A 16211-nucleotide genomic window follows, 5' to 3' on the forward strand; every position below is an offset into this window, starting at 1 on the left:
CACTTTAACCATATCTACATGTGCATACTACCTCAATCAGCCTGACTAACCGGTGTCTGTATGTATGTAGCCTCCCTACTTTTATTGCCTCGCTACTGTATATAGCCTGTCTTTTTACTGTTGTTTTATTTCTTTACTTACCTATTGTTCACATAACACCTTTTTTGAACTATTGGTTAGAGCATGTAAGTAAGCATTTCACTGTAAGGTCTACTACACCTGTTGTATTCGGCGCACGTGACAAATAAACTTTGATTTGATTTGAAAATCAACGTCTCGCTTGCTGATATCGAGGGAATTCTGTGTTCGAGTTAACAACAGCAAACTAATCTGGATGCATGGATGCAGTACCAGTCTCTGATTGGAGGGATTCTTCTCCAATGTTATCTGTGCTAACAGACATTCCACAGCCAAATCTGACCTGGCAGGATAAGGATTATTTTGGTCCAAGAACTGGTATTTGGCTGACGAAACTGCATCTCCCACAATGCAGGGGGCGCTGGGTGATGGATGCTGAACAGAGAGTAGCGGAGCGGCTGGAGAGGGCCGCCTGCGTGCAGGGCAGATGGGCGCTCACACAGCTCCTCCTGGTGTCCCTCTCTCCTCGTCTGCTGTTCCCGTCTCCAGAGCCATGGGGGTGGGGTGGGGTGGGGGCGAGAGGGGGGAACATTTGGAGATTTTGTGTTCTTGGAACCTGTTGTGAGTTTTCACAGCGAGAGACTGTATCTGTGAATGTGTCCCATTCTGCCCAGTCTTTTGGCCAGACCTTCCTTTTGTTGTCATCTAGCCTGCTGTGTTCTAGAGGGCCTTTTGGATCCTCTCTCTGATGGCTCTAAATCACAATAACACCATGACATCTCCTATGTGTCTATGGGAGTTTTAGACTTCAGCTGAGTGTTTTTCCCTGTCTCTCTGTCTCTCTGCTCAATCCCCCCACTGTGTCTCTCCTGTGTTGTAGCTGACCTACCTTCCTCCTCCGTGGGGAGAGTGTGAGTCCAAGGCCCTAGACTCTGGCTTCTTCCAGGTCTATAGTGTGACAGCTTGCAGGATCGACTGTGAGACACGCTACATCGTGGAAAACTGTAACTGCAGGATGGTGCACATGCCCGGTAAGAGCACACATTTTCTTTCCCCTTTTCACACTAAACAAAACATGTGGATAGAGTCTGTAATATAGCATTGTCTGGGCCATGGGCAAACAAAAATAATTGTTTGGGCTATGGGCCATGTTTTTTCATCAAGGACTATTTGAAGACATAGAACAAGGTGTGGAAAGTTTGATAAAGGACTTACAGTAGTTGTTGTGGTTGATAAAGTCATCTAAAGTCTGTGGTGGGTTTGAAAAGGTCAAAGAGCTGTAAGGTGTAAGGTCAAGATCTGTGTTGGTGTATTATAAAGCTTTCTGCTCCAAGGCTTGTCTATCACCTTGCTCCACACAAAGCTCTATTTCTCTCTCTCACACTCTCTTTACGTGTGATAGATTTTTGTATTTGTTGTCAATGTTTTGGTGTCAAATTGGTGGCAGTTGTGAAGAGTCAATAGTTGGAAGAGTTGCAGAGTTAATTGAAAATAATGCTTAGATGTTTAGATGCTTTTTTTATGAATTAGGCTATTTTCTCTTGACCCATATGGTCTAGCTACTAGAAACTCATGGACAATATGGACACAGATTTATGTTATTCAGCTATAAATGACCAGAGTTCCGATAGATTGCCATAGATTTTCTGTTAATTACCCCAAATGACTGAAGACTCCGGTAACTCTGTAACCATATTCCACAGAAATCTGAGCTGTTTACAGTTTTGTTTTTCTCAAACTCGTAAGTCATTCATTTCATAAATATATCTAGCAGAAAAGCAGAATCTGAACTTTCCTCCCCTTCCTTCTGTGCTCCTTCTGTCCTTCTAGGTGATTCTCCATTCTGTACCCCTGAACAGTACAAAGACTGTGCAGAGCCTGCCCTTGGTAAGTCCACAATATGAATGCACACAAACGCACAAGCTTACATGTCTTTTTGTCGAAGGTACTACGCAGCGCACAGACCCCCTCGCGCATTCAACATCGTCAAGTTTCTTTGTAGGCCTATTTGGCAGGAAAACTGTGACGCCAGATGTTTCGCCTATTGCCTGTTTCTGTTTCTGAGTCTTTAATTAAAGAATGTGAAAAAATGTTGTGTCTGTTTGCTGCTTAAATCATGCATATCTGTTCTTTATCTGGCCTAAAATACATTTATTTAGGCTATAGCAGTGATCACCAACCCGTTGATCGTGATGGTCGACCTCCAAAGCATTCCTAGTCGATCACCAAACATTTCTGTAAAAAACCCAACAATAAAGCCTTCGTTCCTATTTTTGTTATTTGTTTCTCGCTGTTGGCGGTAGATACAGTTGATTCAGCAGCCCTAGCTCCGGGAAGGCAAAGTGTCCCCATTTTGAATCATTTCATGATTCTGAAGGTAGAACTCCACCTACCCAGCAGGCCCCAGAGAGCAAATCAAGTGCACCTATAAGCCTGTTATTATGAGTGAGTACATTACATGTTTAAGTTGTTATCCAGCACTGTCAACACTTTGTTCAACATTTTTATGAGCCATAAAATATACGTTCTCCCTACTTCCACTCACGCTATAACCAGCACTGCACCTGCAATAGATGAGCGTAGCAAAGTGTTCCGATAAACTTGCCTTGTTATTATTAGCGGCTTGTGTCTTTTTTAATATCTGGGAATATTTCACTTTCTCTGGTCATAGGAGTAACAACATGAATTGGTGCATGAGGCAGAAATAATGCCGTGTGAATTGAGTTTTTCCATCAGCTGAGGGAGGGAGAGCGGAGGGATGGTATTGTTGAGTTGAATGAGAGGCAGCCTCACCACTGCTCCCTCCCTCCCCTCAGACTGACTATCAGATGGTGGCCATCAATCCAGTAAAAACACACATATATATATATTATACTCACTCAGCTGTGACTCAAAAGTAATCCAACAAATGATCCTGTACCAGTGTGATCATATACCATTTAAAAATATATATAATTTCAAAATTGGCAGGGCAATTCAAGCATAGCCAATATGCAGTGATCATGTATTGGGCCTATAGCCTACAGCACAAACCACATTGCTACAGCACAGTTTTAATTGGTTAATGTTGCATGGGCTTAAGTTTTTTAAGTCAGTCACGTTCTGACCTTAGTTCCTTGGTTATGTCTTTGTTTTAGTTTGGTCAGGGCGTGAGTTGGGGTGGGTAGTCTATGTTCTTTTTTCTATGTTGTGTTTATGCATTTGGCCTGGTATGGTTCAATCAGAGGCAGGTGTCGTTTGTTGTCTCTGATTGAGAAATACTTAGGTAGCCTTTTGCCACCTGTGTTTTTTGGGTGATTATTTTCTGTCTAGTGTTTCGCCCGTGCCAGGCGAATGTGGGTATTAAGCCTAAGGGAGAGGTGCGAGTGGTATGCACCAGATCTCCAGTGCTCCCCCACAGCCCAGTTCAACCTGTGCCTGCACTCTGGAGGGTCCGGAATCGCCCGTCACTCTGGTGCTGCCGGAATCTCCTGTCCATTCAGGACCCTCCCCAGTCCGGGGTCGGCGGCGAGGGTCGCCGCTTGAAAGAGGCCACGGAGGCGGTTGAGGAGGCGGACAAAGACTATGGTGGAGTCGGGTCCACATCCCGTGCCAGAGCCGCCACCGCGGACAGACACCCACTCAGACCCTCCCATATGGTTCAGGTTTTGCGGCCGGAGTCCGCACCTTAGGGCGTCACATTCTGACCTTAGTTTCTTTGTTATGTCTTTGTTTTAGTATGGTCAGGGTGTGAGTTGGGTGGGTTGTCTGTGTTCCGTTTTCTATGTTGTGTTTTGTGTTTGGCCTGGTATGGTTCTCAATCAGAGGCAGGTGTCGTTAGTTGTCTCTAATTGAGAATCATACTTAGGTAGCCTTTTCCCACTTGTGTTTCGTGGGTGTTTATTTTCCGTGTCAGTGTTTGTTTCCACACGGAACTGTTTCGGTTTCATGTTGTCGTTTATTGTTTTGTTCAGTGTTCTTATTAAAAACCAAGATGAACCCTTACCACGCGGTGTATTGGTCCGATCCTTGCTACTCCTCCTCAGAAGAGGAAGAGGAAAGCCGTTCCACAAATATTCTGCTTAAAAAGATCTTGCACCGCTACCCTCCTCATTCCTCATTCTTACAGGAGGTCAGAGAAAGATACAGTGGAACCCGAATGTATCCTCTGGGTGCGTGGAAAAAATATCCTGCTGCATGAAGGCTACCCCTACAGACAGGAACGACAGATGGCAAATAAGTGCTTTTTGAAGTGCACCGAATATCACACTTTTGGGAATGCCGACGTCGCATAACCCTGAATGATGAGGTTACAGTGTCTGGATACCTGGTTCTTTCAGCGATACCTGGTTCTTTCAGGCAACATGGGTTGGGGAGAATATCGGACTCATTGGAAGAAAGCCAATGTTTCCCATATGTATGGCTTGTTAACATAATAATGGCTTTATTTTATTTTTTCTTACTATTGATGGCATCATGCCCAAGGCCATTACAATTGTTGCTAATATACTTCTACCTATTTATTTATTTTCTGAATTTTGGTGCTGCTACGATGCTGTCCTGCAAGACTTGGCAAAGACCAACCATGGAGAGGAGAGCTGGCATTGAACTTTTTGGTTGAATCTTTGCGCTACCCACCGCACCATTTGTAAGTTCATCGAGGCATTGCAACGACAGCAGCAAGGAGGTGAAATGAGAAGGGAGAAGCAACTTGCTGGCATTCCACCGCCATGGCAATGACCCTGCTACCACAAGCAACAGGATCTGAAGTCGCTGGTTGAGAAGTAGCCAACACCACGACTCAACTGATGGAGTCTTACCTGAAGAGCGTTACCTACACTTTCAAGTAGTAGTTGTGAATACTCCAAAATCCATCTGAGAGAAATTAGCAACTAGTCTACTTGGACACTTCTTCAAGTTCAACCCTTTCAATGACTCCAAAATCCTTATGAGACCAGAACACTAAGCACACTCTTGGATGATTTGTTTGTTTTTATGGCGCTTCATTGTCATGTAGCCTACTAATATTTTAGGCCTACTTATTTTTGCCCCATCATTTTTTGTATTTTGTTAAGCTTTTTTGTTGATAAATAAATGTTTTATAGTAAATAGTTGGTGTTAGTAGATGGTGTAAAAACGAGAGAAAACCAAAAGCCAGGATTTAAAATGAAAATAGATTGTAGGAAGTAGATATAGGTCTAGATATAGTATAGGCTGTTTTTAGCCTTCAACCTCTAATATAACCATATGAATGAATTGATATCCACTCAGTGGTCAGTTTTTTAGGTACATCCATCTAGTACCGGGTCGGACCCACCTTTGCCTCCGGAACAGACTGAATTCTTTGGGGAATTGAACCGTTGCTCAATTGGTATCAAGGGACCTAACATGTGCCAGGAAAACATTCCCCATACCTTTACACCAACGCCACCATATGTTTGACTAAAACATTTCAAATCTTGCTTACATTTGAATACGATGTGTCTCTTTATTACGCATGGGAATACTTAGGAAAATATTTCTTCAATTAAAATCTCTTGGAGCTGATTTCCTGGTGTTTTTACAGTCTTTGATGTCAACAATGAAAATGCAAGAAAAAAATTGGGGGGACAAATTTGACCCATGGACCACCAGTTGGGGAACCCCGTTGTACAATATTCTGTCCATATGAACAAATACAATAGCCAAACATGATTTAATGAAAAGCAGTAAACATACATATTTAATAACAGACTCATGAACAGAATCAGACAATAGTTAACATCACACAACAGGCTAGAGTGCAGGCTGTACAGCGCACTTCACAGCTTCCCCAATGCTTCACAACTTCCCCAGGAAACTTGTGGTCTCCAGTGGACAAAAGAGTAGTGTTCGTGGTCAAACATTATGCGTTGCTGCAGTGCTTCGTATTAATAGAATACTTACTGGGAGTGCAACACCTCCCTCCTCCTCTCTCTCACTCATCCTCTTGCTGTTGCTATTTGGTTGATTCGGGATAAATTATTTAACATCATAGCATTCCTGTTTCTCCATGGGCTAGGGGACATAAAGATAGCATGAAGGAAAGGCATAGATAGGTACATTGTGTCAACACAAGTGTCTTATCATTTCCCAAAAGATTTGACACATTTTGTATTATTGATCATTCATAGAGAATACAGAGGTTCTCTCGTTTTGCTGGTTGACCCTGGTATTTAGGATTTGCTCAGCTGTTTTTTTCCCCCTCTAGAAAAGCCAGGTCTAGAAGCCTCCCTCGGTTCATTTTACTTTCATACTGTATTGTATAGATTACAAATAAGGAATCTGTGCTTATCTGTGTGTGTTGAGAAGAGGGGGAGCTGTATGCATTCACATATAGAATAATCATTCACATACAGTAGGATCATTCACATACAGTAGGATCACTCATATACAGTAGGATAACTCCATACAGTAGGATCTCATTTTGTGCCTAAACCCATCTATATTGAACTGTTATTTTCTGTAAAACTGGGATATTGACTTTTTATTCTCACTTCTCCTTCGTCTAATTTTTTATTAGGCTGTTTTTATATAATCATTTATACCTTTACTTTTACCACAGACTCATACTTTACTGAAGGGATAAATGAAAATCAGATGAGACAGGACCTTGTTTATTCCTCTAAATGAACTTTATTGGAAAGTGTTTATGTGTTTTGTGTAGTAGGGGTGTCTAATTCCCCTGCTGATATCATTAAGGGGAGGCATTCTCTCATTCTGTTACCTACCGGGCGACATACACACACAAACACTGGCAATTATTACGCTTTGGCCCTGGCTCGTCCATTGTAATTAGGCAATGTGTCTCAAATAAAGAGGATATGAAGCCAAGGTATGCTATACTGGGACTGTGGAGAGTTAGAGCTAGAGTACCCTCTTGTGCTTGGTCCAGCCTGGCCAGCTCCCTCTCGCTCCCTCCCTCTCGCTCCTCCTGAATTGGTTTTATTTGAAATGCCTGTGCTTATTCCATCCAAACACACATACCCAATAATTCTATGCAAATCAGTTCCTAGTTAGACTGTGAACCAATTTGATATACCCACTGCACCGTTTTCACTTAGTAAAGTTTGAAGTTGTTCTTTTTTTAAACCAATGTGTCAGTCAGGAAGTTTGTGAGACAGAAACAGTGTGGCTGCTGTTTTAATGGAAGACAGCTGCATCTGTTCTCACTGGAGGGTCCTGTGACTAGATTACAGAGGAACACAGAAATCTTCTCTGTGCCTAATTATACACACGGAGGAAAACACAGACATTTGTTGTCCTGTGAAATGTCGACTTGGACAGCATTGCCCACAGTAACGTGATCATACCATCACATTACTAGCGTAATCGTTTTAGAAATGCGGTCTCAATGCAGGATGAATGACAGAAGATCCTCTCATCTCACATAATGGTTTTAAACCAAACATACAATAAAAAGGATTCGCTCGTCTCTGGGTTGAACAACTGCTAGCTTAAATATAACATTCTGTTCACAGCCAAAGACAGCTTAATGGAGAGTGTTAAGTCATTAAAAACACTGTTTCTTAATAAGCTTGGAAATATGAAATAAAGCAGATGATTTGGTTTGAATAATTGTTTTTGACAGAGATGAGACGGTGGATAGAGAGAGAGAAATAGAGAGAGAAAGACAGAACGATAGAGGGAGAGAGAGCGAAGGAAATAGAGAGAGAGGTAGGGGAGAAGAGGAAAGAGAGTAAGATGTGGGGAGAGAGAGAAATAGAAAGAGGGAGGGAGTGTGTAAATCAGGGTTATGAATGCACACTGCTACCCGGATCCAATAACCCCTTATTTGAATGAGAATGAAAAGCGACTGAGGTGCCATATTGAATTTCCTGTCGCAATTACGTGACCACTTGGCCCTGAAGGCTATTAGTAATCCAAGGGAGACTCCGCTCTGCCCAGGGCGAGCTGGGGAGACTGCCATACTATTGTCATAGTAGGTTAGGGTTGGGAGATCAGACTTGATATTTTTATGCATTAACGGAACCTAACAGCAGGCTAGAATGTGTTGAGAATGTGAGTGAGACTGGTTATTGTCAGAGGAAATTGATAGGACCAGACAGATTAGACCAGTATTTTTATACTTCCAGGAATGGATAGAAATGTCTGGAAAATTCATAAAACATTCCTGTGTATTTCATGAGGGCATTTACAGTGTCCACTGTTGTTGAGTGTAGTAATTCATTTACAATTGGTAGAAACTATGAGAATAGAAAGGTTCAGAGCTTTTGTGAAGCATCACAGCACCGTTGAAAAAATATATGGCAAATGGAAATCCAATATAGATGGTGTTCAGAGATAGATGGGAGGGATTTAATGGAGCTGAAGGGTGGGACTAATAACAACAAGATAACAAATGTCAAATATGCTGTGTCTGTCAAATGTATATAGGTTCAGAACTTTTGTGCAACAGCACAGTTAAAAATATATGGCAAATAAGAAATCAAACTGGATGAACATTAGAAATGGATCAAATCAAATCAAATTTGTATTAGTCACATGCGCTGAATACAACAACAGTGAAATGCTTACTTACGATCCACAACTAACAATGCAGTTCATTTTTTTTTGTAGATAGAAAAATAAATATATAAAAAATGTATATTTTTTAAATAAAAAATACGAATAAGAGTAAGAAATAAGTGTAACAAGTAATTAAAGAGCAGCAGTAAAATAACAATAGTGAGAATATATACAGGGGCGTACCGGTACAGAGTCAATGTGCGGGGGCACCAGTTAGTCGAGGTAATATGTACATGTAGGTAGAGTTATTAACCTCTTGGAACCCCCCCCCCCGGATCCAGGATAATTGTCATCAACTACGCTGAATAGCATAGCGCAGCGATCAAATAATCAAACTAGAAAATATTCATATTCATGAAATCACTAGTGAAATATAGCGAAACACAGCTTAGCCTTTTGTTAATCATCCTGTCGTCTCAGATTTTGAAATGATGCTTTACAGCGAAAACGATACAAGTGTTTGTGTAAGTTTATCAATATACTAACAAAACATTATGTACACCTAGCGGCAGGTAACTTGGTCACGAAAATCTGAAAAGCAATCAAATTAATCATTTACCTTTGATGAGCTTCGGATTTTTTCACTCAAGAGACTCCCAGTTAGACAGCAAATGTTCCTTTTGTTCCATAAAGATATTTTTTATATCCAAATACCTCCGTTAGTTTGATGCGTTATGCCTAGGAATCCACCGGAAATAGCAGTCACGACAACGCAGACAAAAATTCCAAATTATATCCATAATATTGACAGAAACATGACAAACGGTTTTTATAAATCAAATCAAATCAAATTTTATTTGTCACATACACATGGTTAGCAGATGTTAATGCGAGTGTAGCGAAATGCTTGTGCTTCTAGTTCCGACAATGCAGTAATAACCAACAAGTAATCTAACTAACAATTCCAAAACTACTGTCTTATACACAGTGTAAGGGGATAAAGAATATGTACATAAGGATATATGAATGAGTGATGGTACAGAGCAGCATAGGCAAGATACAGTAGATTGTATCGAGTACAGTATATACATATGAGATGAGTATGTAAACAAAGTGGCATAGTTAAAGTGGCTAGTGATACATGTATTACATAAGGATGCAGTCGATGATATAGAGTACAGTATATACGTATGCATATGAGATGAATAATGTAGGGTAAGTAACATTATATAAGGTAGCATTGTTTAAAGTGGCTAGTGATATATTTACATAATTTCCCATCAATTCCCATTATTAAAGTGGCTGGAGTTGAGTCAGTGTCAGTGTCAGTGTCAGTGTGTTGGCAGCAACCACTCAATGTTAGTGGTGGCTGTTTAACAGTCTGATGGCCTTGAGATAGAAGCTGTTTTTCAGTCTCTCGGTCCCAGCTTTGATGCACCTGTACTGACCTCGCCTTCTGGATGATAGCGGGGTGAACAGGCAGTGGCTCGGGTGGTTGATGTCCTTGATGATCTTTATGGCCTTCCTGTAACATCGGGTGGTGTAGGTGTCCTGGAGGGCAGGTAGTTTGCCCCCGGTGATGCGTTGTGCAGACCTCACTACCCTCTGGAGAGCCTTACGGTTGAGGGCGGAGCAGTTGCCGTACCAGGCGGTGATACAGCCCGCCAGGATGCTCTCAATTGTGCATCTGTAGAAGTTTGTGAGTGCTTTTGGTAACAAGCCGAAATTCTTCAGCCTCCTGAGGTTGAAGAGGCACTGCTGCGCCTTCTTCACGATGCTGTCTGTGTGAGTGGACCAATTCAGTTTGTCTGTGATGTGTATGCCGAGGAACTTAAAACTTACTACCCTCTCCACTACTGTTCCATCGATGTGGATAGGGCGGTGTTCCCTCTGCTGTTTCCTGAAGTCCACAATCATCTCCTTAGTTTTGTTCACGTTGAGTGTGAGGTTATTTTCCTGACACCACACTCCGAGGGCCCTCACCTCCCTGTAGGCCGTCTCGTCGTTGTTGGTAATCAAGCCTACCACTGTTGTGTCGTCCGCAAACTTGATGATTGAGTTGGAGGCGTGCGTGGCCACGCAGTCGTGGGTGAACAGGGAGTACAGGAGAGGGCTCAAAACGCACCCTTGTGGGGCCCCAGTGTTGAGGATCAGCGGGGAGGAGATGTTGTTGCCTACCCTCACCACCTGGGGGCGGCCCGTCAAATATCTATTTGATAATACATCAACCGGGACAGTTGTCTTTTACTAGGACCAGGAGGAGTAATGGCTACCTCTCTGTTTGGCGCAAAATTCACACTGAGAGCCAACAACGGACCACTTACGCACGTACACGTTTACGCTCATTCTTCAAAATAAAGGCCTGAAACTACGTCTAAAGGCTGTAGACACCTTAGGGAAGCCACAGAAAAATGAATCTGGTTGATATCCCTTTCAATGGGCAATAGGGATGCATAGAAAGACAGGGGTTTCAAAATAAGAGTCACTTCCTGATTGGATTTTTCTCAGGATTTCGCCTGCAAAATCAGTTCTGTTATACTCACAGACAATATTTTTACAGTTTTGGAAACTTTAGAGTGTTTTCTATCCTAAGCTGTCAATTATATGCATATTCTAGCATCTGGTCCTGGCAGTTTACTTTGGGAATGTTATTTTTCCAAAAATAAAAATAGTACCCCCTAGCTTCAAGAGGTTTTAAAGTGACTTTGCATAGATGATAACAACAGAGAGTAGCAACGGTGTAAATTGTCTGGGGAGCCACTTGATTAGATGCTGTTTAGAAGCCTCTTGGACCTAGACTTGGTGCTCCTTTACCGCTTGCCATGAGGTAGCAGAGAGAACAGTCTATGACAAGGGTGGCTGGAGTCTTCTTCTGGCACCGCCTGGAATAGAGGTCCTGGATGGCTGGATCCTACGCACTACCCTCTGTCGTGCCTTGCAGTCGGAGGCCGGGCAGTTGCCATATCAGGCAGTGATGCAAACAGTCAAGATGCTCTCGATGGTGCAGCTGTAGAACCTTTTAAGGATCTGAGGACCCATGACAAATCTTTTCAATCTCCAGAGGTTTTTTCGTGCCCTCTTCACGACTGTCTTGGTGTGCTTGGACCATGTTAGTTTGTTGGTGATGTGGACACCAAGGAACTTAAAGCTTTCAACCTGCTCCACTACAGCCCCGTCAATGAGAATGGTGGCGTGCCTGGTCCTCTTTTGCCTGTAGTCCACAATTATCTCCTTTGTCTTGATCACGTTGAGGGAGATGTTGTTGTCCTGGCCCCACACGGCCAGGTCTCTGACCTCCTCCCTATAGGCTGTCTCGTCGTTGCCGGTGATCAGGCCTACAACTGTTGTGTCATCTGCAAACTTAATGATGGTGTTGGAGTCTTGCCTCGCCGTGCAGTCATGAGTGAACAGGGAGTACAGAAGGGGACTGAGCACACAACCCTGTGTTGAGGATCAGCGTGGCAGATGTGTTGTTACCTACCCTTACCACCTGGTGGCGGCCCGCCAGGACGTCCAGGATCCAGTTGCAGAGGGAGGTGTTTAGTCCCAGGGTCCTTAGCTTAGTGATGATCTTTGAGGGCACTATGGTGTTGAACCCTGAGCTGTAGTCAATTAATAGAATTCTCACATAGGTGTTCCTTTTGTCCAGGTGAGAACCGGAAGTTTGGAGTGCAATGGAGATTGCATCATCTGTGGATCTGTTAGGGCAGTATACAAATTGGAGTGGTTCTAGGGTTTTTGGGATAATGGTGTTGATGTGAGCCATGACCAGCCTTTCAAAGCACTTCATGGCCACAGACGTGAGTGCTACAGGTTGGTAGTCATTTAAGCAGGTTACCTTAGTGTTCTTGGGCACAGGGACTATGGTGATCTGCTTGAAACATGTTGGTATTACAGACTCGGTCAGGGAGAGCTTGAAAATGTCAGTGAAGATTCTTGCCAGTTGGTCAGCGCATGCTTGCAACACACGTCCTGGTGATCCGTCTGGCCCTGCAGCCTTGTGAATGTTGACTTTTTTAAGGTCTTAATCACATTGGCTGCAGAGAACATGATCACACAGTCTTCCAGAACAGCTGATGCTCTCATGCATGTTTTAGTGTCATTTGCCTCGAAGCAAGCATAGAAGTAGTTTAGCTCGTCTGGTAGGCTCGTGTCACTGGGCAGTTCTCGGCTGTGCTTCCCTTGGAGAGGTTGAGGGTAGAAGAAGGACAGGACTAAAAACAAACATAATATAACTATATATAACCTTTTTAAGGTCTTAATCACATTGGCTGCAGAGAACATGATCACACAGTCTTCCAGAACAGCTGATGCTCTCATGCATGTTTTAGTGTCATTTGCCTCGAAGCAAGCATAGAAGTAGTTTAGCTCGTCTGGTAGGCTCGTGTCACTGGGCAGTTCTCGGCTGTGCTTCCCTTGGAGAGGTTGAGGGTAGAAGAAGGACAGGACTAAAAACAAACATAATATAACTATTGTAAAATAGATTGTGTCCGTAAAAGGTCTATAGTGTGTATAAGCCAGAAGTAAAAGCCTAAGTGTTGTTGTTCGTTAATTTACTCCAATTAGGGGAGGTGTGGTGGGGTTAGCGGAAAATAATAAAGGAAATATATTTTTAAAGGTATATGTATGTATTTATGTGTGTGTGTGTGTATGTACAGTACCAGTTAAAAGTTTGTACATGTAAGGGTTTTCTTCTGGTGAAAGAGAGGCGGACCAAAATGCAGCGTGGTGGTTATTCATGTTTTTAATAAAGACGACTACACATGAACAGACTATACAAAACAAGAAAAGTGAAAACCTAAACAGTCCTATCTGGTGCAAACACAGAGACAGGAACAATCACCCACAAAACCCAACACAAAACAGGCTACCTAAATATGGTTCCCAATCAGAGACAATGACTAACACCTGCCTCTGATTGAGAACCATATCAGGCCAAACATAGAAATAGACCAACCAGACACACAACATAGAATGCCCACCCAGCTCACGTCCTGACCAACACTAAAACAAGGAAAACACATACGAACGATGGACAGAACGTGACAGAACACACCTACTCAATCAAGTGTTTGTCTTTATTTTTTATATATTCTACATTAGAGAATAATAGTGAAGTCATCAAAACTATGAAATAACACATATGGAATCATGTAGTAACCAAAAAGGTGTTTAACAAATCAGATTTAACAACAGATTCTTCAAAGTAGCCACCCTTTGCCTTGATGACAGCTTTGCACACTCTTGGCATTCTCTCATCCAGCTTCATGAGGGATGCTTTTCCAACAATCTTGAAGGAGTTCCCACATATGCTGAGCACTTGTTGGAAGCTTTTCCTTCACTCTGCGGTCCAACTCATCCCAAAACATCTCAATTGGGTTGAGGTCAGGTGATTGTGGAGGCCAGGTCATCTGATGTTGCGCTATCATATGTTTTCAACAGGACAATGACCTCAAACACACCTCCAGGCTGTGTAAGGGCAATGTGACCCTTATAAGGAGAGTGTGCTTATAAGGGTCAAATTGCCCTTACACAGCCTGGAGGTGTGTTTGGGGTCATTGTCCTGTTGAAACCAAATGATAGTCCCACTAAGCGCAAATGGAAAAGCGTTCCAGGTGAAGCTGGATGAGAGAATGCCAAGAGTGTGCAAAGCTGTCATCAAGGCAAAGGGTGGCTACTTTGAAGAATCTAATATATAAAATCATATTTTCACTTGTTTAACACTTTGTTGGTTTATATGTGATTCCATATGTGTTATTTCATTGTTTTGCTGTCTTCACTATTATTCTACAATGTAAAAAATAAAGAAAAACATTTGAATGAGTAGGTGTGTCCAAACTTTTGACTTGTACTGTACACATTTACAAAAAATATATATGATTGGAAATGATAAATACAATTATATTGATGGAAGCTACAATCTATCTGCAATATTACATCTACCCCATAAAAAAAATATCAGTAGCAATTAGACTAACCACCCTTCAGTATGTACAAATAGATCATCCTGGAGGCAGAAGGATCAACATTTATTTTCTCCCATCATTATGTCTTTAGTACACTGTCCCAGGTATAACATGTATATTGTTAAATAGACTCTGACATTTCTGCTAAGTGCATCAAGACATACAGCCATTCTGAAGTATATACAGTACGGAATGCTGTTGAGATGGGTGTGTGTTTGTGTGTGTACCCTCAGTTGCCCTCAAACTAAGGTCAACTCTCCCTCTCCTCTCTCTCCCCATCCTCACCCATTACCTCTCTTCCATCCATCCCTTCATCCTCTCCTTCATGTCTCCCTGTCTTCTCTACTGTAGCCAAGTTGTCAATGCTGGAGAGTAGTAACTGCATCTGTAGGACACCATGCAACATGACACGCTACAACAAGGAGCTGTCCATGGTCAAGATCCCCAGTAAGACCTCAGCACGCTACCTGGAAAAGAAGTTCAACCGCTCTGAGAAATACATCACGTAAGTACCTGCCTATAGGAGGCTCCAGAGGAACAGATCTGATGAATGCATTAGAAGGAATAATGTCATATACATCAGCCTACAGTATCACATATATTATATGTAGTCATAGTAAGGAGGGTGTGGGTGGAAAGTGAAGATATTACACTGAGATGTCTTTGACGCTCAGACTCATGGGGAAGAGAACTGGAAGCCTGCTATTGAAGAGATCCGTCCTTGTTATCATATAATGGGATTTTGATGATAATAACAATAGGCATTCTCTAGTGGATGCAGTCATCAGTTGAGATGCTACTCTACTAATGACATTGTATGGGACATGTGGTTCAGTGTGGAAGAATAAGTACCCTTACTTATGGCAATGATAATAAAACTATTGATATAGCAGGTATAGTATGCCCTGTATGTCTATTTCCCCATTGACAGAAAGATTAACACACTTTGAAAAGACTGATAGTTAATAAAATTTTCAAAAAATACAATGAAAAAACAGATGTGTTTAGACTGATGACCTGAAGAATGACTGATGACTTACCAGTTCATTGATTGATAGTTAAATAGGATGACAATATCAAGATAAATGTGTTGTCTTCTCTTTAACATGATTGAAGTGTTATCTGATCTTATCGATGTCTCTCTTTCAGTGATAACATCCTAGTCCTGGATGTGTTCTTTGAAGCCTTGAACTATGAGACCATTGAGCAGAAGAAAGCCTACGAAGTGGCAGGCTTACTGGGTATAGTCAACTCTCTAACTATTATCTACCTATCTTCTTCCTCTCTCTCACGCGCACGCTCTGGCTCTCGCTCTGGCTCTCGCTCTGGCTCTCGCTCTGGCTCTCCCTCTGGCTCTCGTTCTGGCTCTCGCTCTGGCTCTCGCTCTGGCTCTGGCTCTCGCTCTCGCTCTCCATCTCCTCTCTCTCTCCATCTCCTCTCTCGCTCTCCATCTCCTCTCTCTCTCTCCATCTCCTCTCTCGCTCTCCATCTCCTCTCTCGCTCTCCATCTCCTCTCTCGCTCTCCATCTCCTCTCTCGCTCGCCATCTCCTCTCTCTCTCTCTCCATCTCCTCTCTCGCTCTCCATCTCCTCTCTCTCTCTCCATCTCCTCTCTCTCTTCATCTCCTATCTCGCTCTCCATCTCCTCTCTCTCTCCATCTCCTCTCTCGCTCTCCATCTCCTCTCTCGCTCTCCATCTCCT

General features: G+C 42.6%; 1 protein-coding gene across 3 annotated transcripts in view; it reads left to right on the plus strand.

Annotated features, from left to right (window-relative positions):
• Window positions 1-16211, plus strand: part of LOC118374090 (acid-sensing ion channel 2) — a 558305-nt gene that overhangs the window by 536193 nt on the left and 5901 nt on the right. For all 3 annotated transcript variants that reach the window (XM_052519271.1, XM_052519270.1, XM_052519269.1), the window contains 4 exons: window positions 959-1109; window positions 1909-1965; window positions 14862-15015; window positions 15660-15751. In XM_052519271.1, coding sequence (XP_052375231.1) covers window positions 959-1109; window positions 1909-1965; window positions 14862-15015; window positions 15660-15751 — 454 coding nt within the window. The remainder of the gene's footprint in view (window positions 1-958; window positions 1110-1908; window positions 1966-14861; window positions 15016-15659; window positions 15752-16211) is intronic.

This window comes from Oncorhynchus keta, chromosome 5 (assembly GCF_023373465.1).
Source record: "Oncorhynchus keta strain PuntledgeMale-10-30-2019 chromosome 5, Oket_V2, whole genome shotgun sequence".
NCBI classification, from domain to species: Eukaryota; Metazoa; Chordata; class Actinopteri; order Salmoniformes; family Salmonidae; genus Oncorhynchus; species Oncorhynchus keta.